Source organism: Haemaphysalis longicornis, unplaced genomic scaffold (genome assembly GCF_048455015.1).
Source record: "Haemaphysalis longicornis isolate Haplotype H1 unplaced genomic scaffold, Haemaphysalis longicornis Haplotype H1 scaffold_13, whole genome shotgun sequence".
Classification (NCBI taxonomy): domain Eukaryota; kingdom Metazoa; phylum Arthropoda; class Arachnida; order Ixodida; family Ixodidae; genus Haemaphysalis; species Haemaphysalis longicornis.
The window spans coordinates 86884390-86911705 of record NW_027526233.1 but is presented as its reverse complement, the minus strand read 5'-3'; the positions used below and the strand labels follow the sequence as shown (position 1 = coordinate 86911705).

The 27316-nt window shown below is 49.2% G+C and overlaps 1 protein-coding gene across 1 annotated transcript; it reads right to left on the bottom strand.

Moving 5' to 3' along the window:
- Nucleotides 1-618: 618 nt before the first annotated feature.
- On the bottom strand, nt 619-24911 carry LOC144163934 (uncharacterized). The gene is made up of 8 exons (XM_077694586.1): nt 24870-24911; nt 23125-23236; nt 21417-21472; nt 15445-15546; nt 15279-15357; nt 13304-13584; nt 2180-2245; nt 619-775 (listed from the first exon to the last, which is right to left on the bottom strand). Exons 2-8 carry the CDS (start codon nt 23197-23199, stop codon nt 619-621), a joined length of 816 nt encoding a protein of 271 aa, XP_077550712.1. The 5' UTR covers nt 23200-23236; nt 24870-24911.
- Between the last annotated feature and the right edge of the window lie 2405 nt (nt 24912-27316).

Genomic DNA, 27316 nt, shown 5'->3' with positions numbered 1-27316 from the left:
CATGCACTGATAAAAAATGCTGTAGCGCCAGCCCAAGACACGCCACTCCTCCCCATATTATGCGCGTGTGGTCCCAAATTCAAGCTTTCCACTACTCCCTGCGTTCTTTCGGCTGAAAAAGCGTCTGTCACTTACGGAATAGCACTGAGTGATGTACCAAAGGCAGAAACGTAATAACCGACACAAAGGAGCGCACTTTTGGGTTGAACACTACACCAAAGCGAAGGGCAATTCTGCGCTGAAAGAGCTCCCCTAATGCAACCCATAATGGGCAAAAAAAGGAAAGAAAATTGCCCATCCTAGGTCACATCTTGCCCCCTTGCAGCCCCCCTTCCCCTCTCCCTTCTGACGTTACCATCCCATCCCAAGCGCGCTTTAACACTCTGTGTTTCTTTGACGAGGGGAAAACATCTGTACGCCCGCGAGATTCCTCGTGGAGCCTCGAATAAAGAAACAGCTCCGTTCCCATTACCAGCCCGGGATGAAACCTTAGATAGCGAGAACAGAGCTTTCCCAGCAAGCTACCTTGAGCAGCCGGGAAGAAGCAGTGTGCCTGAAACAATGGGGTAAAGCAGAGGCTTTTCAGTGCACTGTCAACTTGTAGGCAACTAGCAGGGCTCAAGCCCTCCACTCCGGACAGACCACCAGGCAGCGTACAAAGCTTGGGTCAAACTCTAGCAGAACAGCTGTTGGGCCAACCTCCAAAGTGAAACAGGCGAGATGCACGGAGGTGCGTACCTCTTTGAGCTGCTCCTCGTCTCCTTGACCAAGCTCGCTGGGGAAGAGGAAAATAAATAAAATAAGGTTAGCAGGGGGCTGATGACCAGTTCCCTGCCTATGTGCACGCCTGTAGTAGCCCTTTTGCATGCACATTCGAACAACAGCACTTGCTTCGATAGTGTGTTCTGGATGACCGAACACTTTCTCACACCTTTGGGCATTCGAGCCAACATGTCTGACCACACCGTTCACTTGACTTATGCAGGACTCATCAAGAATGGCATCGAGAGAGGCACCCAACAAAGTGCCGAATCGACGCAAACCTTGACTAGATGCGGCGAGGCTAGCGCATGCAAGGTACTGCAAATGGGTGCGAAGGCGATTCGGACCAACGTGACAGGCAGAAACGTAATAACCGACACAAAGGAGCACCTTTTTGGGTTGAACATTGCACCAAAGCGGGGGGCAATTCCGCACTGGAAGAGCTGCACTAATGCAACACATAAGAGGCAAAAAAAAAAATAAAATCAATTGCCCACCCCAGGTCACATTTTGCCCCCTTGCAGCCCCCATTCCCTCTCCCTCCTGACGTTACCATCCCATCCCAAGCACGCTTTAACCCGCTGTGTTTCTTTCGCAAGGGGGAAAACATCTGAACGCCTGTGAGATACCTCGTCTTTTGCCCCAACGCTACCCTCGAGGGCATGCGCTCCACACAAATCTGTTGTCTGTTCCTTTCACACAATAGGACACCCTTGGCGAGAACACAAACTCAATAACACCGCCACAATACAGCGTGCACAAAACAGCTCTCAGTAGTTGGCCCTATGAAACTGGCATCTGCACAGAGCACTCTCCACACCCACTCTAACCCATTCAGCCCCTAGTGTCCTTTTGAGGACGTTACCCATAGTCCCCCTGGCACATGCAGAGCAAAACCAAACAGCTGGTTTTCTGGGACGCAGTTCTTCAGGGATGCCTCTTGCAAGAGATGTCGCCATTTTCTGTCGTTTCTCTACAGATGAACACTAAAAAGAGGAAGGCATTGCAGTGAAGACCATGCTCAAGCCAAAGACGAAAGTCCTAGTTTGACGACATGGCTGCAAGTCTAAAAACACTGGCACCACCAGCCTTACTTGGTTCTTTGTCGGCTCACTGCTTTCTCAAGTTTAGAAAAACGCCAAAAAGATATCATTCTGCTCGAATTTAAAATTTTCATTGCCTACTAACCTTATTAAATGAAATACCAATATATGGCTAATTACTTGCACCACAACCTCAATTTTCCTTCTGTAGGACCATAGGGTCGAAAAGTTAAGGAAAACACGCACGAAAACATTTTTTGCTCGAAATAAAAAATTCAGGGCTGAACGGAACAAGTGCAAAGCTAGTTCGCACCCTTGGCCACACTCCGCACCTTTTTCTGAAACCAGAATCGAGAGGAAAAAGTCCGACTCACGCCTGCAGCTCTGTTTGCAGCTGACTGCAGCGGGCCTCCAGCTCCTTGTTCTGCTCCTTCAGAATGCTGCCCGGGCGGGAAAAAGACAGACAGGCACTTTGAGAAAGAACGAGGGCGGAACACGGCGGGAGTCTCCGCTGTCAGTCGTAGCTGCATCCCACGCCTCTTCCATGCGCGGCTTTCCTTTTACCAGTCTCCAAACATTATGTGGGCATCACTCGCGGCCGAAAGTGCCGTGTTACAGCCAAACCCGGCCACACTGAACTCGCAAAGGAACCCCTACCAGTTCGATAGAGGGCACGATGCGATACAAGCAGGCTGGAGAATTGGAGGTCATAAAAGCACCGCTTCCTTGATGAAATGGCCTACTTTGGCGTGAAGCAGTCCCGCATCCTTTTCTGTCTAAGCAACTGCGCTGCATGAGGCAGTACGCACTCCTCTGCATTGCCTATGGAGTTGGAACAGCTGAGGCCGCAACCTTTGACCTTCGTGAAGAAGCACCCGACTGGTGCGAGGGCACCCATCCATCACCTCGGAAGTGCTGTGGGCAAAGGATCGTCGTTGACTTCCTCATTCAGTCTACTTTTACTTGGGCTTGATGCGATGCCAGCAATTAGTCCTAGTTGCGACGCCATCATCCACACTCGCAAACTTGCCGACGGTTGACCCAACGACGACGGCATCGGGAAATTCCGTCAGCTCGCTCCACACTTTGGCAACACCAGTGCTGACTTCCTTGCCCTGATCAGGATTTCCAGTCACCATTGGAACGCGGAAGCAGTTTCGGGTGGTTTATTTTGTAACATCTGCCCAGGACCTCCTCAGCAACGGAAGGGCACCAAGCAGCTCAACCTTAAGCTCCCTGCCAACACGAACAGTCGCGGCTTTATTCTTCAAGACCACCTGATTTCTCGGTGCATTCTACTCGAGCTTCACGGCAAAAGGCAAAATCTGCCCCTTCGCACCATCTGTAACAGCGACACTGCGGAGAAAAACGAACGAGAGAAGCATGGCAGAAACTCGCAAAGAACCTCAAAGTGGTTGTCTAAACAAGCCTGGCAGGCAAGCCAGGATCATTTTACAGTGAAACTGTCTCGCACTAGGTCCTGGCCTAAATTGGTCGTGTCGACACAGAATCGCGTGACTCACTCCAGAGGTAGCGTAAAATGCCACATTGGCATCTAATGCAGGTGTCTCGGAAAAAATGGTTCAGTGATAGTTGTCTTCGTGGCCAATTTGAGTGCCGAGTTTCATTTACGTGTCATAAGTAGCAAGTTCAGGGTGAACTCGCATATGCGACAGGACTCCTATCTGCTGCCAATACATGGCCAGTTACGGAGGCAGTATAATTACGGGAAACGGCTGTAACTATTGTTCTAGCAAAACTATCAAGAAAAAAATTCATTTAGAATAAACTGCAAGGACGTTATGTGTATGTCTTTATTCCATTCCGGATCACGTAGTGAGTCACCACACGTAGCTCCGTATAGTTATCGACTGAAGCATCTTTGCTAGCCTCCTCAGGCTGCCTTGTGTGTGGCTTTCCCACACGGCTGCCGTGGTATGCAAAAACCCAACTTTAGAACTGCGGCTAGTATTTGGAGAAAATAAACGTCCATGCAAGCGAAGAAGCGACCGTTCTGCATCGCCAGCAAGGCTTAGCAAAAAGGAGGACAGAATGGAAGTGGGGCAGAGAGCTTCAGGAAGGACTTTGCAGAGCCCAGAAATGCCTCTGCGGAACCCTTGGGGTGTCCTTATTTGAGAGCCATTCACGTAGGCTAACACTTCTTAGCTGTAACTAAACTGCTCGATAAATGAATCCCGCTCACTGGCTAGCAAGGCTTCAAAGAGCCTTCCCAATGGGTGCAAGTTAAAATTCCTGCCTGGGAAACTCTCGCAAGTGACGTGTGATAAAAACAGGTCCCCACGCAGTGCTGAAGTGACCGCCTGTTGTCCGGACGCCTTCAATGAAACGATTGATTACGCGCATGCGGTGATTTCAATGACTTCTTCAACATGCCAACAACCTCGGTTATGAGAAGCGCCGTATAGTAGAGGCCTCCCGATTAATGCTGACGACCTACAGGGGATCTTTATTAGTCTGCGCTCAAATCTCCCCAGTCGGAAAGCAGCCAGCGTGGCCAAGAACGTCCTTGGGCTCGGCAGCACAGCACAGCCTCAGCTACTGAGCCACCACGATTGGTGTATGCGCACGCATGAAAACTGAAGTTACAGATGGACATGTCGCTCATCACTACGAAAGTATGTTCCCTACAGCACTGTTCCAAATGAAAAGCTACGGTGCGGCTGAAACAATGCCATGCGCCGCAGAGAAGACCCAAACTGGAAGGCAAGGAGCTGCTTCCCATGCACACTACCTCCTCTGAACTCGGTGACAGAACAATTCGGATCACCGCACCAGGTTAAATTTTTAGGGCGGTGGACCTTTTATACAGTAGCATCTCATTGCAGTTTAGTCAGGCCCGCAGCAACGCCCCCACAGAACGAGTTTGCACGAAGGTAGCCGCAAAAGTTGCCTCTGGCAAGCCCATGAGGTCAATAGAGAAAGAAAACAAAACGTGTGCAGGCTTTGGTCGCCAGAAATCAAAGCAGTAGTCACTGCTACCCGCACGGAGAGCACTGCTCACGCAACAACTGCCCAATGTGGCAGTTACTCAAGGCACAAAATTGCAGGTTCCTTTGCTCCAAGAGCCACTTCAGGACGTTGCGTGCCAGACGAGGTGTCCCAGGAGTCGCCAAAGACTTTCACACACCTGCACACGTGCGCACAGCGATATTCCCTTCCCCCATGCGACACACAAAACGATAACAAAATGAGCCGACCTGCTGCGCCCCTAAACCGGCCTGAGAGATACCAAAACACCCTTGTTCACAAAAAGAACGCGGAGAATTGAGCCAAGACAACAGTAAAGAAAAAGCCAGGCCTTTCGCATCAAGACCCCTGGTTCAACGCACCAGGCTGCTCAGGCCAAACAGCGAGCCTCTTTTAGCAGCTGCTCCAAAGATCTGAAGGAGTGTAGGAAGCGAGCCAGTAGGTGGCAATGGCTGTGCACAGGAAATGCTGGGCTTGCACCCACAGCGGAACGGAACTTCGCGTGTGCGAAACCGTCACACGCCCGTCACAATTTCCCCAAGGTGCCACAACAGTGAAGTGTCGCAACGCATGTAGCTGCAAATTTCTCGCTTGCATGAACACCCTGTTCCGCGACGAGAGAAAGCAGTCCGTCGTTCAACCAAACCTTGTCTGGCTGGGGTTCACATTTGGAAGCTTACAATAGCAGTCACTGACCAAGTAAAAAACAAAATGTTTGACGTTCTAGAACCCGTACACGTTCCTTGTTCGCAATGATGCAGGTCAGTTTATACGACTTAGAATGCGTTAGCTGAACGTGCCTGGCAGAATAATCGATGCATCCGTTGGGACAGCGGTGCTACAGTAGCAAAAGAAAGGACATTTGGCTTCTGGAGTTTCTGTTGAGTCACTGATGATTCAAGCCACACCCGATACAGTCAACTTGACCGAAGGCAGCTTGCCTGCAATGTACTCGATATCGCTGCGCCGTACCTTGTGTTATAATTTGACGACAGCCCCTTGCCCGCATCATTCTGAACAAGGAATCTGTATGGGTTCCCAAAACATCAAATATTTTATTCTTGACTTGGTCAGTAACTCCGATTGCACGCTTGAAAAAAATTGGCCCCGTATCTGCTCCCTTTGCCGCAACAGTCGTGAAGCAACGATAGTCTTGTGCCGCCCCTGCCACGCACCGTATTTGTGCGCGCATAACCCGCACGAAAAATGCAAAAGTTTCAGCGGCAAAGTACGGGTGCGGATAAACTGTGGGGTTTATCCTTTAGTGCCGCTTCACGGCAATGCGCATTGTGTGGTTAAAATGACCTTGTGTACAACAGTGAGGACCGTGGCTCAAGTGATAGCTCTAGCGAGAGCAGTGACACTGAGTGAATTGTGACTTTCGCCTTGCAGTCTGTATTCTACTTGCTAAATATATGCATTTTCTGCCTACATAGTACGTGATGTGTTGCTTGAGCAGTAGCTTTGGTGAAGCCTTTCCGGCATCAAATGTGCGGGCAATACACCAGGATTTTTCTTTTCTTTTCCGGCGGATGAAAGTGGGGGTGGGGATCATATAGAGGGGTGCGTTATATGCGCAAAAATACGGTAAATGCCTCTTGTCTCTCCTCTACCCCGGCCACCTCTCATGTTGTTCCCCTCCCACTACACATAGTGACAAAGGGTTGCTCCAGTCTATTCAATTTTGCCGCCTCCCTGCGCTCGCGCACGATCTACTGCAACATTTCGTTACTGCTGGAGTTTTTGGAATGCTGCCACAAGGCTGCCACAAGGGTACAAGCTCTTGTATTTTGGGATCCAAAAAATCATTTGCAGAGCATGTTTTTTGCTATTACAAGAATCAAGTGCACATCTATTTTAAAGCAAAGCTTTCTACCTCTACTCCCCAAGGGTTCTTTCACGACCGTTGGTGTCACCAGAAAACTCCAGCGATCAAATAAAACAATTTACCACCACCGCCGGGAATCGAACCTGGAACTAATAGACTTACAAAGCGAGAGCCCGTTGTCTTACCGATTTAGCTACGAGTCCACGCGAACACGGGAAGACAAATGGTGTACTGGCCAAGCACATCTACGGGTTTACCCCCTGCCTTCTCGCTGAATGCCACGTGAAAACGCCACACGACCACTCACGCCCGTCTAGCGGCCCTGTCCGCACCTTGCTCATGTCTAAGAGTTACAAAAATTAAGGAAGCTCACACCAATCCATGGAATTTCACTTTTAGTACGCCAATGTGCTAAAGCCTCCAATGTGGCCTCCAGTGTTCACGTAAAAAATCACAGCTCCTTGTCGTCCACCCTCGCCACAAATTAAGGAATACGTTCAAATACTCCTTGATGACCAGGCCATCACTCCAAACCCCAGCATCAAGATCCTGGGCCTACATTTCCAGGCCAACACCAAGAGTGACGTCTCCTTGCAGCGCCTCAAAAACAGCATTAATCTAATCATACACGTGATCAGGCGAGTTGCCACCAAGAACCGAGGCCTAAAAGAATCCGGTACCTTTCGATTAATTGAAGCTTTCGTCCTCTCGAGAGTTACTTACGACAAACCCCTATCTTCTTCTCGGCGAGGAAGACATAGAGATGCTTTATATAATGATTAGAAAGGCGGTCGAGCAGGCCACTGGTCTTCTCATGAGTGCGTCCACACAGAGGCTGCTTAGCACGGGGCTCCACAACACGGTGAAAGAGCTGATAGAAGGCGATCTTTCTAACCAGAAGGTCCGACTCAGAACTGCGGTGGGTAACCGCATGCTTCACCAGATTGGCTGGGCAGCCCAGAATGTCACTCCGCTTGACGTACTCCTAGACTCTTGGCGACTAAAACTAAAGATGCTCCCTTTGCTAAGAAATATGAACCCCTCACATGACGAGGGTGAACGAGAAGCACGGGCTCAAGTGCTAAACACCACCCTCGGTGGTGCTCATGCAGTTATCTACACAGACTTCTCCAAACATCGAGGGCAGCAACACGCCATCATCGTGGCTACCTCCAGAACCAACCTCCTTGCGTGTACCTCGCTTAGACCCAACAAATGACGGCAGCAGAAGAGGCAGCCATCACCTTGGCTCTCACTCAACCAGGGGTTCGGAGGGTAGTCACTGATTCCCAGCAAGCCTACTGGAATTACCAGTCGGGTTGGGTGTCCTGACCTCCACTGTGCGTGCTAAAAAACCACTTCCCAAACGGTTCTATTCAGCTCATATGGACACCGCCTCACGCTTCAATGGAGGGCAACAAATACGCCCACCCAACAAGCCTGCGCTTTTACCCCCCGTGCTATGGAGCTGCACGAGGACAGTCACCCACTTGTCACGTCCAGGGAGATAATCCAGCATTATCGCCTTCTGAGACAGGCGACACCTTCGCTTTACCCTGACCTTTCCAGAGAACAACAAACTACCCTGCGGCAATCCGGGCTCCTTCCCACAGCCTACGCGTCTTCACGTAATGCATCCGAATCGCTACGACGCTGAATGTAAATTTTGCTCAGAAGTAGGAACACTCCGCCCCGTAATCGGGGTGTGCGACTTTAGCCCTGAGCACCCTCGTCTCTTTCCGTCAACTACCCAACAAGAGCAATGGGAGATGCTGCTGTCCAGGCCCTCTCTACCTACCCAGCTTCAGCGGGTGGACAGTACACAGGCCGCGCGGACTGCATATGGGCCCCACAGAAGAAGGAATCAATCCCCAGGGCTGCACTCCGGGCCGTTCAGAAATCTGAACAAAAGTATTCCTTCCTCCTCCTTCTCAGCCGCAAGTCTCGTCGCCTCCGTCCGCGGCGCAGAGACGGAGAAGTCAGATCGTCTAACACCGGGTTGGAGCTTACTTTGATTTTATATAAAAAAGTTTCCACTCTTGTGCTACACCAATACAACTCAACCAAACACCGTTCATGCACCATGCATTGATTTAACCTTACCTCTTTGAAGTAATAAATGGTGTGGTTAAGTGCATTTCACTTCTCTCTGGTTTTACTATTTGTAGAGCAATGTGAGGGATTTTAAGTGACGTCGCATGAGTAATCGTTATGGGTGCCGTTTACAGCTTTGCTTTCCAACCACATTCATGGGGTGGATTGGCGCGATTTTTTTAAATCATAGCAACACTGCTTGGTTCCACTTTTGCATTGATGTCGTGCCTCAAATACAGTCAAACCCGCCTGTATCAAACCTGGTCAAATCAAATTATTCTTTATATCAAACTATTTCTGGACATAGTAAATTTACAATAAGAATACAGTACATAGCAAAAATTACGCTTATATCGAACAAGAGTGCGAGCGGCAACCGATATATCGTACGAGAAATGCCGCAGAAGTGACCCCCCAAGTTGGCTTTCCCTCGGGCCGGAGGACAAATTCCACCAGCACACCCCTCAAAGTGGTCTAGCCCGTTTGCTCACGGGCGGCTCTTTACCCTCCCTCATTTCGCTCTCCCTATCATGACTGCGCCATCGCGGCGTGTAAGACGAGCCGTCGAACCCCCCCCCACCCTCCACTCTTTTGCAAAAAATGAGCCGATGGCATTGGCCCAGTCCACCCGCCATGCTTTTTTTCGTTGGTTGTGTTGGCGTTGTTCGCGCCCTGTGGGCTTTTTCTGAGGCGTAGGTGTGATGGCTAGCATTCGTGTCAATAAAGAAAAACGTATTTAGTGGCTCTAGCTAACGCGAAGCTGCCAAATTTTCCTTTAGCTGTGAAGCTGGCAATCGTAAATCGAACGTGGTGAGAAGACGGACGTCCCCGTCAGGCACGAGGATCCTGCACTTGGCCGAAGTAGGTGCTGGGCAGACGTTAGTGAAGGAACCGCCCGCTTCAAATCTGCCGGCTTGTGCGTGCCAGTGATGACTGAAAACCGTGACTGCGACGAAGTCCCCGCCGGTGTCGCCGGAGTGTGGAGCGGGCTGTCGGAGTTTCCGGACGCCATTGCCGGATCAACGGTCGGCAAGTTTGTGAGTGTGGATGACGGTGTCACGACCACGGGAGAGTTTGGAAGACCACGTCGCCGATCGCAAGTGAAAGCGGGCGCAACGAGGAAAGCAACGACGATCCTTTGCCCGCAACACTTTCGAGGTGATTGGTGAACTCGCACCAGTCCGACGCTTCTCCGAAAATGTGGAAGGCTGCTGCGACCCTTTAGACAGGGTGGAGAAGTGTGCACCATCTCGGGCAGCGAGGTTGTTCAAGCAGAAAAAGATGCAGGGGTATTTCGTGCGAAAAGCAGTTTCATCAATAAAGCGTCTTATAAAGAGAGAGAGAGAGAAACATTTTATTGAGCCGGTGAAGTGGGAGTGGTTCCTTATTCCAGGAAGCCATGCGATGAGCCGGCAGCCTTCGCTCTGGAGGCCAAACGTGTCTGGACGTCCAGATCGCTGCTGGTCACAAGGTTCTCCCACAGCTCAGGGATTGGAAGGGGGGATGGAAGAGGGGGGAGGTTGGGGTTGTGCTTGCACTCTAAAATGATGTGGGGAAGAGTACCGGGTTGTAAGCAGAACTTGCATGTGGCCGGGAATTGCGTGGGAAACATGCGATGGAGGCGGGCTGGGTGAGGGAACGTATTGCTCTGCAGTCGGCGAAGTAGGGATTCTTCTTCTTTTGAGAGTTTAGGATGCGGAGGAGGGAAGTGCTGTCGCTCGAACCGGTAATATTGAGTGATGTCCTGAAAAGTCAGTAGCGGGACGGACGGTTCGGTATCCTCAGTAGCCTGGAGGGACAGGGCGCAGGCTTGCTGGTGAGCAAAGTTATTGCCCGTCAGTGAGGAATGGCCAGGAGTCCAAACGAGGGTGACTTTCCGGCAGGGTTGATGCAAAGACAGTAGTTTTAAGGTTGAGTGGGCCACCCTTCCGGCTAGAAAGCTTCTGCAGGCTGCTTGAGAATCTGTGATGATTACGGGGTTCTTCGTATGAATGAGGGCTAATGCGATGGCGAACTCTTCGGCAACCGATATTGACGATGTCTCGATTGTTGCTGAAGCTACGAGGGCGGTCTTGGTGGTGACTACGGCTACTTGATTCCGTCCGTTGGGGTAGGTGCTAGCGTCCGTGTAAGAGACATCTGCACGCTTTCCATAGATGGTCTCGTGCACTTGACTTCGCGCTTTTCGGCGTCCGGGCTGTAGGTCCGGGTGCATATTTTTTGGCAAGGGGCGAACCCGGATAACACTTCTCCAGTTATGAGGGAGGGGCTGAGAGGCAGTGGATTGGCATGGGACGTGAAGACTTTTCAGGAGGGCTAAGCCCGCAGGTGTTTGGGTGAGACGGAGACGTTGACTAGATAAATGGCCTTCAATAAGTTCTGACACCGTGTTGTGGAGGCCCAGTTGTAAAAGACGGGCCGTGGACGTGTTCATAGGAAGATTTAGCCCTTGTTTGAATGCTTTTCGTATAAGCCGGTCAATGGTGTCCGTGTCTTATAAATGCTACGTGCTTTCATGACATCCCGTTCCTTAGCTTGCTTATACATCGAATTATCTCCTCTGTCGAACTGATAGGCGTTTTTTTTTGCGAGTACGACATCACAAGGTTTGCCTGTATGCAGGGTTTCTACCAGGGACAAGAATTCAAGGATATTCAAGGCCTTTCAAAGCCCTGCCAAGGCATTTTCAAGGGTGCAGGGGAGCGCGTGTACAAACGTTTCACCAATGTTTTCACACGCTAGACGTTTGCTGGTTTACATCTCAAAAAATGAGCTCAAGAAAAATCTCTTTGGAACAGCTCCACCCTTTGGAAGCGGACAATTTTACTGCCCCCCCCCCCTTCCCCAGTAGTACTGATGCAGCTTTACAAAAGCCATGCCATCTTGAACTTTTTTTGAGGAACATAACTTAATGCCCCCCTGCCACTCTCATCCCCAAATTTCTGTGTTCATCAAAGGGTAAGGGCGGCATTAACAACTGTACTCGCTCTGTCCACCACACACCCATGAAAATAAAATGCTCCAGCAAAGCTTAGGAGCTAGATGCACTGTCAGACTTTTGCTTATCTGTGCTCATTTTTATTCCACCCTGCAGTGTCAGCACCGTTCGTTTTCAAAACGCAGTGGGGCATGGCTATGGTGGGGCACAGCAACTCCCGAGAAGATATGTGCAATGAATTACAGAATGAGGCAATGCAGACAGCAGTATCAAAAATTGGAAGGGGAACTATGTTAATTTCTGCCTCGTCTGATGCAGGGATTTTGTTCCGTATGAGCCAATGTGTCAAGCAGCATGCCTGTGCTCCCAAGCTCACTTTAAGCTGTAAAAACAATTGGCTGCGTATCTGCTCCTTTCGTTGCAAATGCCGTCAAAAGACGATAGTCTTTATCGGCTTTTGCGAAGTAAATGCCTCTCTTCGCTTTCCCGCTCACCTCTCATTTTGTTCCTCTTGCGTCGCGCTCCTCCCAAGGTAAAGACGCCAAAGGTTGGCTTAAATCATTTTAAATTTCCCGCGTTCAACTGCTCCAAACCGGGTGTCTCGATGCCAACGCTGCCGTACGGCGAAGACGCGCGTTAATCGAGGCGCCCTACTTCAACGTTTATAGAACTGCGTTTTCCTACTCCACGTGCGTTGCAAGCAGAACGTGGAACCTGTCTAGTGGAACCTTTTGTAACTGTTGCCGGTTGATTTCTTAAAATGGCGCCAGCAGGCGACGGCGGAGTGAATTTTTTTGTGTGTTGATGAAGTATTAATTTCGCAAAAATCAAGCATGTTTGATTTTTTTATAAAAGAACACTGTAAATATCTCTTCTGTATTGATTTGTTGTCTCATATTTGCGTAATGTCTTGTTCTTCTTCAACAATGCTGACAAGTATGAACATTACACCGGACTTAGACGGGTAGTTTTAGCTGTGACTATATAAGACTATCGCGCAGGCATTGTTTTGCTTTGACCGGGTGGCTGAATCGAGTCACAGACAGACGGACGGACAGACAGACAGACAGACAGACAGACAGACAGACACAGACAGACCAAAATTTCTGGGTTTAAGTAGCCCAAGAAAGACTATTGTCTTTAATAAAGCAGCGCTAGTGCACCCGCAAGCTGGCTTTAAATCGTGCAAAGTATGTTTCGGACGGGGAGCACACAGGGCCACACTGATATAAGCCACGAAAACCCGGTCACGCAATCGGGTCTCCTCTTTGTTGCCCAAGGAAATCTAGCGCTTTCAAGGAGAAGGACAAAAAATTCCGGGCTGTCAAGGGCCTTGAAAACTAAATCTTCAATTCAAAGCGTTTTCAAGGTTTTCAAGGACCTGTACGAACCCTGTAAAGTATGTCTAATGTTTTGTTTTTTCTCAGCAGTGTTGGCAAGCATGAAGCACTCTCTCTGCCAGGTTTTGTGGCTTGCAAAGGTTTTGCCGATGTAAACCTCTCGTCTGAGAATTCCGCCATACTCTGGGCAGGCGGCTGCATCGAGGGACAGGCAGAGCGACAGAGGGAGTGAGGAGGACCAAGATTTCCGGGTTTAAGTAGGTCAAGAAAGATCTTCGAAAGACTACAGCAGCAGAGGCGGCCCACTGACCTGACTGCCCTGGCCTCCTCCGCGTCCGCCTCGTCTAGGCTGGCCTCGAGGAAGTCGTTCTGGGCAACCATCCTGTCCAGGGCGGCCTCGAGGAACTCAGGCCTGGGCAACTCGGTGCCGGGCCCCCGCCACGCAAACTCCAGCTCGCACTGGCCGGCCAGCCGCTCTTGCAGCACGAGCAGGGAGAGGGAGAGGAGGAAGTCCACGCACTGCCGCGTCCTCGACCGCAGCAGCAGGGCCGGCGTGAAGTCCCGCACGTACGCGCACGCATCGGGGTCCTCCTGGGAGCGTGCGGCACGGCCCAGCCTCGTTGCAGCAAGAGACACTCGGGAGCACGCGAGACGTCCGAAGGAAGACGGCTTGGCCGGCTTTGCCCGCGTTCACCGTGCCGGCGACACCGCACACAAGAGGCACGCTTACAGGAGACACTCTGCTACTACGGGCAGCTTTTTCACCTCCCTAGAGTAATCTCTGCACCATTTAGAAGAACCAACGCAAGGGGGCCCTTATGTGGAGAACCTCGTAGAAAACCGCCTTGAAAATGAAGCTTGGGCCTGCATCCAAAAGACTGGAGAGGTTCCAGAACCTTCTGCGTCCACACGTGCAGTGTGCTCCGAGGAGCTCACAGAACACATGATCCCTACACAAGCGAGTAGTGCCCTAGAGGATGAACCAGAGGAGTAGGAGGATGATGATGATGAGGACGTTGCAGGGAAGAGTGTGTCGGCAGTTGAGGCTGACAAACTTCTATAAGCACTTTTGCAGCATTGTGAGCAAGAGGAGCTCTTGAAAAGCGAAAAGCTCTACCTCCAGAAGGTGGGAAGGAAGCTAGACATACCACCTGCAGTCCCTGAAGCTACCAAGAATGACTTCTTCAGCCGTCCCGTGCGATTTCCTGTGGACACGCTTAGGCACGCTTCCATGCTCATGTATACAAAGTAGCTTAGCCCGACACTATGTTTTCCCTATTTGGCTGCAAAAGACACGTTTCTCGGGTGCCTGGCCTGTCTGGTGTAACCAGGTTTTACTGTACGCACTTTCTGGAGAGTGCACCCAGCCGTCACCTCAGCTAGCTCAGGGGGTTACACCACAGTAATGAACATTCATTGGCCTGTATCGTTGCAAAATCAAATAGCTATAAATTCAGTTTCTCCCTGAAACCCTGCAAGACTGGAGTTCGCTTACGGCACAATTATTTCTCTACTGCAACTGTGTTGCTGAGCTCGGAAAAGAGTTCTACTAAATTTTGGGGGCATTAATTCAGCCATTCTTGTCACCGTGCATACCGTCGTTTTCAATTTTTGTGAATTGCATCATCTTTTCTGTGTCTACCCACTCCTGCTGGGGCAAAATTACTGGCCTGCACTATTATTAGCAAATAAATAGGCCTACCTAAAGCCCACCAAAGCTACTGAACTGAACTGACCAAAGACAAACCTAAAACGTGGCAAACAACCTGTGGTGAAAAAAAAATAACATTTGCATACGCTTCACCGCACGTTTCTCAGCCAGCCCTTTGCTTACCTATATGAAATGCTGAAACTAAACTTAAGCAGGAAAGACAGCTGAAATTGGTCATAAAACGTGAACCACGTGACACAGGACAGACCGGGCACGACAGCGCCTGGGTGGTCGCTTGCTATCGCCACTATCGTTCCGGAGGGGCCACACACCAGCAATAAATGCTGCTCCCTACACCACACCACGGCCGAATATTCTGTCAAAGCCAGAATTAGCTAACAGTGTCAAATTCTCAATTAGAATACAAGCTCGGGGGCGAGAGACGTTCGACTATGGTCCGAAACTGCGAATGTTCGCACACCCCTCCATTTCCCTTGATGCCTGAATGTAGGCCAGTTTAGCAATAACAATGCAACTTCCTCAGTGGGGCACTACACTTTATGCAGTGTTTCTGCAGGGTCAAAAAAGAAAAGAATGAAAAGGCCAGGGTCCCTGCCCGGCCGAGCCAAGGCACCTGGAGCTCCCGAACCCAGGCAGCAATGTGGTCCCGAAACTGCTTCTCCTCCTCCCCGGGCTGCACAGGCCAGATGTGGCTGCAAGGGAAGAGGCGCCAGAGGCTGCAGCAGAGCGCCGCTCGACCGTCCTCCCACCGCTCTGCTTGGCCAAGCAAAGAAGCTCACCTGATCGCCCTCTGCGCCTCCTCCTCTCCCTCGTGCGCGCAGTAGAGGAAGTGGAGGACCTCCATGACAGCCGCTGAAGCCCGCTTGCCCTTGAAGTCGGCCCTGTTCGTTTGGGAGGAAGGAAAGAAAAGGTGGGGGGCCACAGGCTCTCGGTTACTTGTCCACATCGGATGCACACCTGCCAGGTTTGCCGGGACGGCATTAGAGAGATCCAATTGGGGCATGAGGGGTAGAAAAACTAGTGGCGACAAAAAAGGAATAATTTTCATGGATTGTAATTTAGCAATAATTCGTCTTTACCACCTGCTTGATCTTCAGGAATTAACCCCATTGTTATGGAGAGGAATACGTGAAAACGAAGGTGTATTTCACACACGCATGCACAGGGTGGTGTTGGTGGTGGTGGTGGCCCGAAAAATGGCGCATACCCACTTTGGGGGATTGGCCAAGAAGAGTTATGTTTTCATTACAATCAATCAAGCGAGGCAAAATAATGGAGCAGAAAAAAGAATTTGGTCGAGGTTAATGAGAGAGAGAGAGAGAGAAAGCACGAGAAAAAAAACCACAGAGAGAAGAATAGGAAAACTATAGTAAAAGTCAGCCTAATCGGAATGTGTTTAACACTGCAGACGAGCTGTCTCCAAAATGAAGGAGTGGATGGCGTTGCACACGTCCCTATGGCATCGGCCCAGCCTAGTCCCCCCAAACGACAAAAGCACTGGGACAGTTAAAGGCAGTCCAAGACGTAGCAGGGGAATCTCCAGCAGCCTTCTCTGATGGTTAGAAAATCGGCGGCACAAAAGAAAGAAATGCTCTTCGGATTCCATTTCTTGGCAAAAGTGGCACAAAGGGGTGGTTATCAGATTTGCTCTGTATAAATACCGATTAAGTGGTGGCACACCACAACGAAAAGAAGTTATCAATACTTCGCACAAGCGAGTTTGGCATAAACTTCTCTCCCAGCGGTACCTGAGGTGTTCAAGTTGAGGAGAAGTGTTCAGACCATGGTCGGAGGCATCTTGATTGAACAGGTATTGGCGATAGCGTGCCAACAACACGCAAGAAAACGGGGGAAGAACCTCGACGATCGGTAAAGCCAAAGCTGTTTTAGCTAATATGTCAGAGTTTCATTGAGGGTTAACCCACAGTGGCCGGGCAGACAAACGAGCCGAATCTCCCGTACATGAGTGGGGACGCAGGAATAAAATGTTTTGGCAATAGGATGTAAAGTTTCTGAGGAGAGAGCCATGCACACGGACAAGGAGTCGGTGAGTAGCATCACGGAAGAATTCGCCGGATCAAGTTTCAGGATTGCAAGGAGTAGAGCAAGAAATTCTGCATGAAAAATGGGGATAAAATCTGATAATCGCAATGAAAAAGACCAGTTCAACGTCGGAGAGAAAATGCCCACCTCAACCTTTTCGTCTTTTTTCGAAGCGTCAGTTGCAATGACCACGTGGGATGGGTATTCGGACCGGTGAGCCAGGAGAATGTTATTGAGTATGTTAGGCGGAATAAGGTCAGCGTTTTTAGGGAAGATATTATCAAACGAAATCCTTACTACTGTGGATGGTATCTGCAAGGCGGGAACTGACAGGAGGGTGGTGTTTAATGAAGTAAGCAACGAATTGGCAAAAATGACCTGTGGGCGCCGGAGACGAGACCAATATATACCAAAAAAGGACCTTGCATGCTGGAGGAAAACAGCCTGTGGTCTGGCCAGCGGGGACTCAAAGAACTTTGCGAATGCATTAACGGTTAGGTATTTGAACCTGGAGTTCAGCGTTAGGACTCCGGCTTCTAAGTACAACACTCTAATCGGGACGTAAGCGGGCAGGCCAAGCAGCAGCGCAATGCTTGACGTTCAAGCTTCACCAAAGGCAAGAGCTTATAGGCCGCAGAGCCAGAGAACAAAACGCACCCAAATTATAAGACTGGGCGAACGTACATGCGGTAGATCATCAAGAGTGTATCTGCTCTCAGACCTGATCGCTTGTGGCTAAGGCCACTCAAAAGAGCGACAGCGCGGGAGCCGTTCACTGCAATGTGCTCAATGTGGAGACGCCAATTCAATTTACTGTCATATATAACTCCAAGGTATTTTAGTGAATCAACCTGCCGAATGGACTGTTAACGATAGGATAACGAAATAGATATTGGGTCCGTAAGGGGGAACACGAGAATGGCACACTTATTAATATTTAACGAAAATTTCAGAGTGTCCAGCAATAATTCTAGAGCATTCAGATACGACTAAAGAGAATGAAACAGGGAATGAATATCCTTCGAAGAAGAGAAAAATGCAATGTCATCTGCATAAACGTATGTTTGTACATCAGGCTGACTAGGTATGGAGCTCAAGAGCACATTAAATAGCACTGGGGAGATGACAGACCCCTGGGGGACTCCACGCGTCTGCTTATAACGAGAAGAGGCGTAGCCATGTTGGTAACAAAAGAACTCTCTGCTTTCTAGAAAAGCCGCTATCCACGCAGTGATGTACTCCGGGAATGAATAATAAGCCAGGAGATCTAGGAGGATGCCATATTCCACGCTGTCGTAAGCTTTTGAAATATCCAGAGTGACCAATGCTGCAACCTGCTTATTCCGTCGTACCCACTGAATGCGACTTTCTAAGTCTATATGTGCCCACCAAATGGAGCATCCTTCTCTAAAACCAATTTGTCTGCAGTTTAGGATATTCTTATCAGTCAGAAACCTGTTAATCCAGGGAAGGAAAACGCGCTCAATCACTTTAACTAGAGTAGATGTGAGAGCTATCGGCCTAATGTTATCAATTGAATAACCGAGCTCCGGCTTCTTGGGGAAAGGCAGAATTTTGGCCAAACGCCATTCAGGTAGAATCCATGCGTTTCTAAGTGAAACATTAACTACATTTAGCAAATCTGCCGGAGCTTCATTATACAACAATTTTATCATTGCGGTGGTAATACCATCCGGCCCTGGCGCAGACTCTGGGAGGGAAGAAATCACTTTACCCAGTTCGCCTATAGTGACCTCTTAAAATTAGCTGAGCCTAGAGTACGACGGCTTTTAGGAGGAATTCTCGACGCAAATCGCAGCTGTAGGTCACCAGCAATATTCTCTAGGAAGTCTATGATTTCTTCCGGCGTACGAACCAGTGAGGGTGCGTTCAGAGAGGGGGCACATGATTTCCTAGACCTCATAAACTTGAATAATGCTTTTTTACGACGTGGTTCTGATAGGGCTGAAAATCGGCCAATGTTAAAGGATTCCTTTGCACGTAGTACAGTTCGCTTGAAAGTTGCGCGGTAAAATTTAAAATTAACCCAGTTAGCCGGTCTCTGATTGTGAAGAAACTGCTTCCAAGCGGCTTTCCTACGTCGAAAATCTCTGGTACATTCTTCATTCCACCAAGGACTACACGAGTTGTTGTGGACTGATGCAACAGTAAATTTTGCTTTACGTATGGAATCATTAATAGCTGTGATCACGCTTTCAGCCCTGCAGGTTTGTTCCATAGGTGGAAAAGTAGAGAGTGCATTGCCCAACGCCGAGGAAAATTTAGTTATATTGATGAATGAATGTACTCTGCGGCTAGGTATTTTCGCGGTGCAAACTATTTCGAAAAGAATAGGGATATGATCACTGTTCGTCTCGCAATCAACTGTTGACCACGAGGACACCAGCCCTGATGTTGCAAAAGTGTGGTCAAGGACAGACCGCGACTGACCACTAATAAAAGTGGCATTGCCCATATTTCTACAGTGAAGGTCATTATCGCCTGCCCATTCCCACAGACGTTTCCCTGAGGTGTCTGTCCTAAATCTCCAAGATACATGATGCGAGTTGAAGTCTCCCGCCACTACATCAGCTTTCTGGAACACCGCGATAGCCGAATCTAAAGGTCTGACTTCGAAAACTCCGTGGGGGAAATACACGTTTACCAATGAAAAAGGCTTGCAACCCGGCAGAAGCAAATCAATACCAAGAATCTCACATTGAGAGGACAAGAGGTCAAAAGTCTTAAAGGCATTACGGCAGAAATTATTAGCGAGCACCGCGTTGGACCTAGCCCGAACCTCTTCTTCTTCCCAGCTGAGCCCTAGCACATGTCTGCAATGCTTTGGGCTATGTACTGACATTTCGTTCTTTGGCTACTGACACACTGTAACACCAGGATCGAATTTGCCGCATGGAATTTCCCAAGCGATGGCTTGCACCCACGTTACACCGTGGGCAGCCACCATTTTTGGACAGTCATTCGGGTGAGAACCTCCTGCCATGTAGCACACAAGAGCGTTCAGCAACAAAGCTGATCGAATCGCCATCACCAGGCGTACTAGGAGAACCGTAAATGAGGCAACAGCGCACGATGTCCTTCATGCTCAACAAAGCAGTGCTCAGACTTGTATTTGTGATAATTAGCCACACTGCAGAGTGGTGCCCAAAGTTCTTTCATGAATGTGCGCAAGCATGAGTGTTAAGGAGATCGTATCTATGAAATCTGATTCTCAGTTTTGAAGTTAAAAACACGTTCGGGCAGGCTATACTGCGGTGATTGGCGCAAACAAGCTTGAGGGTCTAAAATGATTTAAGGCGAATACTGAATGGAACGCCTTCCTACGTGCATCGAATGCTGATAGGTTAGCATTCGCTTTAGCTCGTTCGCTGTTTGAAATTACTTTATTCTTCAGAAGGCGAAAATATCAACTGACATTGTAACGGGGAGGCCTCAACCGCTGTGTTGACATATATGCTTTGTGAGCTCAAGAATTCCTCGATTGGTGTTCTTTATGTGCTGTTTGCAAGAATCACTTTTTATGTCCCCATGACAAAGAATAAATTTTTTTGCTGTAAGTTTTGCACACAATCTGAGCCATCTGTGTTCGTGCCAAATGGCATGCGTAACGAGTTCAAGCGCTCACATGAATGACCATGTGCGAAACCCCAACCATTGCTTGATCAGACATTGTTCTTGCCATGAACGACGATTATCTGGCGCAATTAAACAACAAGAGCGCAGAAAACGCGGCGATCACAAGAAATAAAAAAATAAAAGAAAGTAAACGATGTGCAATGACGTCCCGCAGCAAAAATAACATAGAAAAAGACACAGTTTGGACACATTTTTGTTGTGCAGGTAAGTTTGGATGCTTTCGTTTGCCACGTAGCACAGAAAAGGATTTTTAAATGTAGTCAGTGCAGGGTTGAGAGGGTAGTGAAAAAAAGGAGGAGGCAGCGAAGGGCGTGGTTGTTTCTTTGGCCATGTTCTGTGTGGCGACCACCGTCACACTCCATTTAATTTTATCAGATTGATTGATTGATTGTAGGGTTTAACGCGCCGACGCAACGCAGGCGATGAGGCGCGCCGTAGTGGAGGGCTCCGGATTAATTTTGACCGCCTGGGGATCTTTAACGTGTGCCGAAATCTCGTACACACGGGCGTTTTTGCTTTTCGCCTCCATCAGAAAAGCGACCGCCGCGGCCGGGAATCGAACCCGCGACCTCGTGCTCAGCAGCGCAACGCCTTAGCCACTGAGCCACCGCGGCGGGTAAATTTTATCAGATGACTACAAGCGAGTGAACAACAGTGGTTAATAACAACATTTCTTTTTCTTTTTTGCTCAGACCTAGGATAGAGTTATGAATCAAGTTTTGGGTATTTAATGCGCCGAAGCAACACCTAGGCGCTGTCAGGCATGGCGAAGTGGAGGGCTCTAGATTACTTTCCGCCAACTAAAGGGGATCTTTAAAGTGCACCTGAATCTCGAAATGCGAACGTTGTTTTTTGACTCCGTCTGAAAAGCAGTCACCATGGCCGGGAATCAAACCAGTGTCCTTGGACTCAACCAAACGACGGCTTAGCCACTGAGCCACCACGGTGGATGTTAAGGCATGGTGCTTCCCAATAAGCGCTGCAACGGGTCTAGACACTGCCAATCCTCTCGGAATCAGTCGTGGACTGGGGAAAAAAACACCGTGCTTACGCTGTGATTTTCAGCCCAGAGTGAAGGGCGGCAAGATTCTGCAGCAGGTCGTCGATCTGCGAGAAAAATGCACCAATCTTCGAAGAAATGCAAGCAGTGCAAAAAAATCTCAAGCTGACCACACTGGAACTCGCACACACGCAAACACAGCTCTAGCACTATACATCAGAAACGTCACTTGATAGTTAAAGCTCGTAAGAAGCTGTTGCGGGTGCCTTAACACAATTTCGCAGTCAGCACTGAGTAACAAATGGTCAACCGGAGTTGACCATTCATTGCTTAGCACTCCCACAAGACGGGACGTTAAAGACAAAGCACGACTTCGTTAAATCTGAAAGCCTTCGTTGACTCAGCTCCATTGCAGCCACAAAACAAGCTTCTTGAACGGAAACGAATGCAGGAAATATTGGACACTTTGGCATTTCACTTGGAGTGGTGCAATACGGACATGAGTGACGTATTACAGGCCAGTATTAAAAACATACTTATCAGTGATTTAACTGCACGCTTGCATTCAAGTGATATGATCGGGCAGAACTAGAGGCCCTCCACTACAATCGCCCAGGCCTGCTTCTTGACCTGAGCGGTTCGGTCGCACAAACAAGGTTCTCTAACATCATGGCGAAATCTCCGAAAAGCGGCTGGGGGGGTTGCTGCTGATTCACAGGTTTGCCCAAATGTCTGGACTAACTGTTTGAAATTCGCGATAAATTAGCACCAATGTTATTACGACAGAACAGCCTTTTTAATAGCACACACCTTAGCGCCAGCAGTATTGAGAGCACCTGCTTGATAATGTTGAAGGGCTGAAGTTTTGAAAAACACGCAGGTTCTAAAGTTTCATACATTAAGGTTACATTTACACGTGCCTGCCTTAGTGTTATTTCCAGAAAAACGCTCAGACAAGCTCCAACAATCATTTCACTGTCCCAATTAGCGATGCCACAAATTGTGCAACAGGAAAGTGGATTGAGCGGCGATGTCCACTTTGCCACTTTTAGCTTTCGTTGCGTTCTTGAGAAAGTGGTGCTGGTGCGTGCGATGTACATGCATTCGTACCACCGCGACCTACCAACGGAGGCTAACTAGTCCCACACTTTTATTTGCCTTCAAGTAACTTGGTACAATTATCATTACACAATAGCCCAAACTTTTAAAAGCTGGTGTTTATTGCAAGACAACAGATACGCAGATGTTCAACGTTTCTTTCAGATGCATCTGCAGCATTTATACGAGAGTAACCACAAGACCACTTTTAGAGGGGCCGCTGAGATAAAATACAAGTCTGGTTCACTCACAAGACTGCTCTGTTCGTAAACAATGGCGCCACATTAAACATAAAGTTGAAATGATTATTCCAGACACTAACAAGGAAAACAGGTGAGGCAGGAGAAACGTGCTTGCCAAGAAACACGCCTCTGCGACTGTAGTGGCCACAATTGTCCCCTTTGAGTGCGGACACAGGGCTGACACACTGCAAACCCTGTTTGCAGCTTTTCCTCTCTTGGGCCACAACTGGCGTTACGAGCTGTCAGGGTTGAAAGTGTCGATATTCCGTCTCTAAAGGAAGAATAACCGCTGCCATGGCTGAAACGGAGGCGAGTGAGTTTAGCTACTCAAGGCTAGTTCTTCCACATTAAACACAACTGAAATTTCCCAACACAGTCCCTTTAGTGAAAGACAAATCTCGCTGCAGACAGATTCTTACCGCGGATGGCACGTCGTCCTCAGCAGAACGTGGATGTTTTGCGCCAACAGTGGATTTTGAAGATGCACCCGCCATCCTGGGCCTAGTTTCACTGGTGATTAAGATGAGAGCAGTGGGGGGATGAGAGAACAAGAAGCACAGCTGCCTTGCTGCAAGGGAGCAGTTTGAGCAACGAGAATGCAGAAACGTGAGCGTTTTGACGCCTTTGCACCACACCTCACTTTTTCGCTGCTACTCCTCAGAAAAAAAAGAGAGAGAGAGAGACTGCTCCTGTGTGCCAGCTTTAGCACGACATTTCTGTGTGACGTCTGAAGACGACACACTCGAACTGCATAATCAGTGGGTGGCATTACAAAGACATGGCCACTGGCAATGCTCTTCTTTTGGCCCCTGATAACGCACGCAATTCGGCATTCACAAGTAATTGCAGGTTGATTGGGCAGCTCGTCTAGCCTGCTTGGGCAAGCATAATGCAGCGTGCATTCACTCTGGCCCGGCGAGGGCAGCAAAGTACTAATAGTGATTTCACATAATTCCCGTACGTTTTGCGTAGTGCTCTCGGTTTTGTTTCGTGTGCGTTGCGCGGGCGCGCGCGCGTGTGTGTACGAACTCCTCGCAAATTTTGCTGCTTCTAGGGTAAGCACTGTGAAAGCAATTCGTTCGACGTCCGGTTCTGGGCGCTGTGATATCCGCGCAGGTCGCAGCAGGAACAGCAACGTGCTCTTTTGTGAATAGAATAAGCGAGAGAAAGTACGCTTACGAACTGTTGAAATAATTCTCATTGACGGCCCCACCTGACAACCGCCGTCGAAGGGCGCGACGGGAAACGCAAAGTTCCTTCTTGGCTCTGACGAAGCACAACGGCCCGTAGACTTTACGTGCCTGTGTTTGCAAGCAACGCTGACGGCAAAGCGGAATACAACCCAGTCGGCACATTACGACAATGACAAACAGCGCACAATGAGTGGGCATAGAGGGTGGGGAGGGGAGAGTATATCCGTTTCTTTTCTGCTGTCCAAGTTTTCGGGCAGTTTCTGTCTGCTACAATTAATAGTGACGCCGTCAGGGCAGGTTTCGCGAGCTGCTCGGCGTTAGCGCAGGCTTTGTCTTTGATTAACAAAAGCTTGATCAGAGCTAGTTGGTTGAACATACTGAATAAATTTGAGGCGCTAAACAACAGGGACCAGAAGAAAAACGTAGACACAGACAAGGCGCCTTGTCTGTGTCTACGTGTTTCTTCTGGTCCCCGTTGTTTAGCGCCTCAAATTTATTCAGTTTGTCTTTGATGAGCGTTATGGCATGCGGCTAATTCGCGCCCCACAACCGTTGTCGCGCTCTAGAATTTCAGTCGGGGGCTCCTCGGGGTAGCCAAAATTCACCGCGGTTTCGTGCATGCGGACGCTCAATGCAATGTTTTCGGTCGGGCTCCTGGGATGACGCCCACAAGACTAGAGTGCGCATTCGGCGAGGGGTGTGCAAATATCGTTCACGGAACAGCGCAGCTCTCCGGTGGACCTCGGCGAATGCTTCAATTTAAGAAGGACATGGGCGCATTAAGCAGGACATTTCTGGGGGCGTTCGGCGTACTGCAGGCGACGCGGACAAGAAGCCCGTGTTCCGCCCGCTAGCTCGCTTCTTCGCAGAGCCTGAAACGGCGAATGAAAGCGTGAAGCCTTGCGCTGTCAGACTTCTCGCGAGTGCGTGGCGTCACCGCAAAGGGAAGGTCAATGTTACGCGATACTTACCTTGATCTGGAGACAGAAAAGAGACGATTCGCTCCTAGTCGCAGTCGTAGGGTCGTAGGTCGAATGGCGCTATTTTTCAGAATTTGGGGCGGGGCGTTCGCTGCATAAGAGCCCCCTTGTGTGGATAGCTGATTGCACTCTGAGACAACAATGATGATGATGGTGGCGCAAACTTTATGATGTTAGGGTGATGAAAAGCGCTACTTGTACCCATTCCAGCTGCAAAAACCCAAACAAAATATTTTGCTCGCCAAATTTACAGTTTAAAAACAACAAAAATTTTGCCTCAAAGGTAAAAAAATCATTTGCGACGGGATTGCTTATCTATATGAAATTTAGGAAGCCATAATAACTGACTAAAGTGCGAATAATCGGTAATTTCAATTTCGTTCCGGTTCAGTTCTGCATCAGTTCTGGTTTTACTGAAATACACACCGAACAAACAGGTTCGGTTCCAAGCCTTGAACCGGTTCGCCAATTGCTTCGGCAAGAATAATTATAAGTAGTTAAAAATAAACGTTGTAGTTCAATAATACCATGCACCCCCCCCCCCAAAAAAAAAAATAAATAAATTGGGGCAGCTTGCATTCGCGGTGCAAGGCTGGGGAAGTCAACGTTGGGAGAAGTAGCAGAGGGTTGCAGACAGTTCATCGAACGCTACTTCATAGAAGTCGTTTCATTGATCATCGAACGCAGTTTGGTAGAGGACGGAACATCGAGGACATTTCATCGAACTTGGTTGTGCACAATGTAGCAGGGCTTTCAGAGCGCATGGATGAAAATAAATAATATTTTTATTTTTTCTATAACAATATCATTTGTTTTAATGATACTGTAACAGTTGTTGAGTCTCGCATATCCTGGCGTTTGGCGGATCATCAGCCGCCTACAACAGTGCAAAAAGCTACGGACGGTCGGCTGGAAGCATGGAGGAAAAAAAGCATATGCACTGCTGCGTAGCCAGCAGCCGCCGAAGCACAGGAAGCACAGGAAACATTTTCTTTCCTCCATGCCAAAGAAGCTAGAGTTCCTGTATAGGCCTCCTGCGCTGCCCAGGGGGCGCTGCGCAAGCGGCTTCCGGGCAGTACTTCCGGGTAGTACAAAGCTGCGCGGGTCCCATAGGATCCCGTGTTGACAGAAGCAAAATGAGCTCGACGCTCCAGATTATTTTGCGACGTGGTCACCAGCTCATCCCCGATGCGTCCGATCTATTTCAGCGATCAACTTGGCATTAGGGGAAAAAGCTTTGCAGCGCTAAACACGTTTACAGCGCCGACAAAAGTTCCAGGACCGTGACGGCGTCTGCTACGCGCAGGTTCACTGATCCATGGTCGTACGAAGTGAAATTTTAAGTGAAATTTCTAGTTTAAACTAATACTCTAGGTGACAAAGACTTCTCAAAAACAGCCGATCAAAAAAGAAGAGTGACGCAATCGGCGATGATCGCGGTTTAAAAAGCCAACGAGTCCGGCAGACCGCAGGCTCTCCTGCTGCGGTGCGCCGCTCTTTTGCGACCTGGTGCCGAATTCTCTAAAAAACTGCCATCGCTTTGAAACGACGGGGTAGCGCCATTGAAATGTATGTGTTCTGGGGTTGGGGCCGTCGCTTTGAGGTGCTCAGCGTGAAGTAGGAGCTGCAAGAAAAGCACTGTTGCAAGGACGCGAAGCGACACCCACTGCCCTCCGTCATTTCACTTGTCGCTTCGCGTCCTTGCCACAGTGCTTTTCTTGCAGCTCCTACTTCACGCTGAGCTCCTCAAAGCGACGGCCCCAACCCCAGAACACATACATTTCAATGGCGCTACCCCGTCGTTTCAAAGCGGCGGCCCGTCGTTTTGGAGAATTGGACCCCTGCACACTATGCGTGCACTTTCATAAGTGCTCGTTTCCGCAACCGTTACAAATACATGGTGCAGCGTTAGCTTGCCGTTTTGTTGCGTGTCTCAGTGACAAAATGCCGCGACCGCCACAAGCGTGAAATCTTTTGCGATTCCGAAATTAGTGGCCGTAAAACAAAGTTGTCGGGCGAACTGAGGCCGCTCGTCTTCCTTGTTTGCTCTCACTTTACTTAATTACGCTCTTGCAGCATACATTCCCAGTTCGCACTTAATAGCCTAGAATGAGGGTCAGCAACGGGCGAGTTCCATGCAACCGACACGGCGGAGGGCTGGACGGCAAATCGGGTGGGAGGAGGAGGGGGGCTTTGAGCTTTGAATGCAAAGAGAAAAAATTCAGCGAATTTCTAATAATATTTGACAATAAACTGGCGAAGTGTGAAGATGGGGGGGGGGGGGGCGGCAATTCAACTGGAGGACGCCAATTCTCTGTTCTTGTCTCGCTGTCTAACTCCATTTGAAGTCAAAACTGGCGTGTCGGCGTTCAGATTAGTAGCGTATAAGGGGAGGAACGGCTGGAAACGCTGATTGGTTAACAGAGATCAACGCTCAA

Coding starts and splice junctions, on each gene's coding strand:
- LOC144163934 (XM_077694586.1), bottom strand. CDS start 23,199: ATGGCGGGTGCATCTTCAAAATCCACTGTTGGCGCAAAACATCCACGT. Junction 13,585..15,278: donor CCTGGGTTCGGGAGCTCCAG/GTGCCTTGGCTC, acceptor GCACGCTCCCAG/GAGGACCCCGATGCGTGCGC. Junction 776..2,179: donor CTGCAAACAGAGCTGCAGGC/GTGAGTCGGACT, acceptor CCTCTTCCCCAG/CGAGCTTGGTCAAGGAGACG.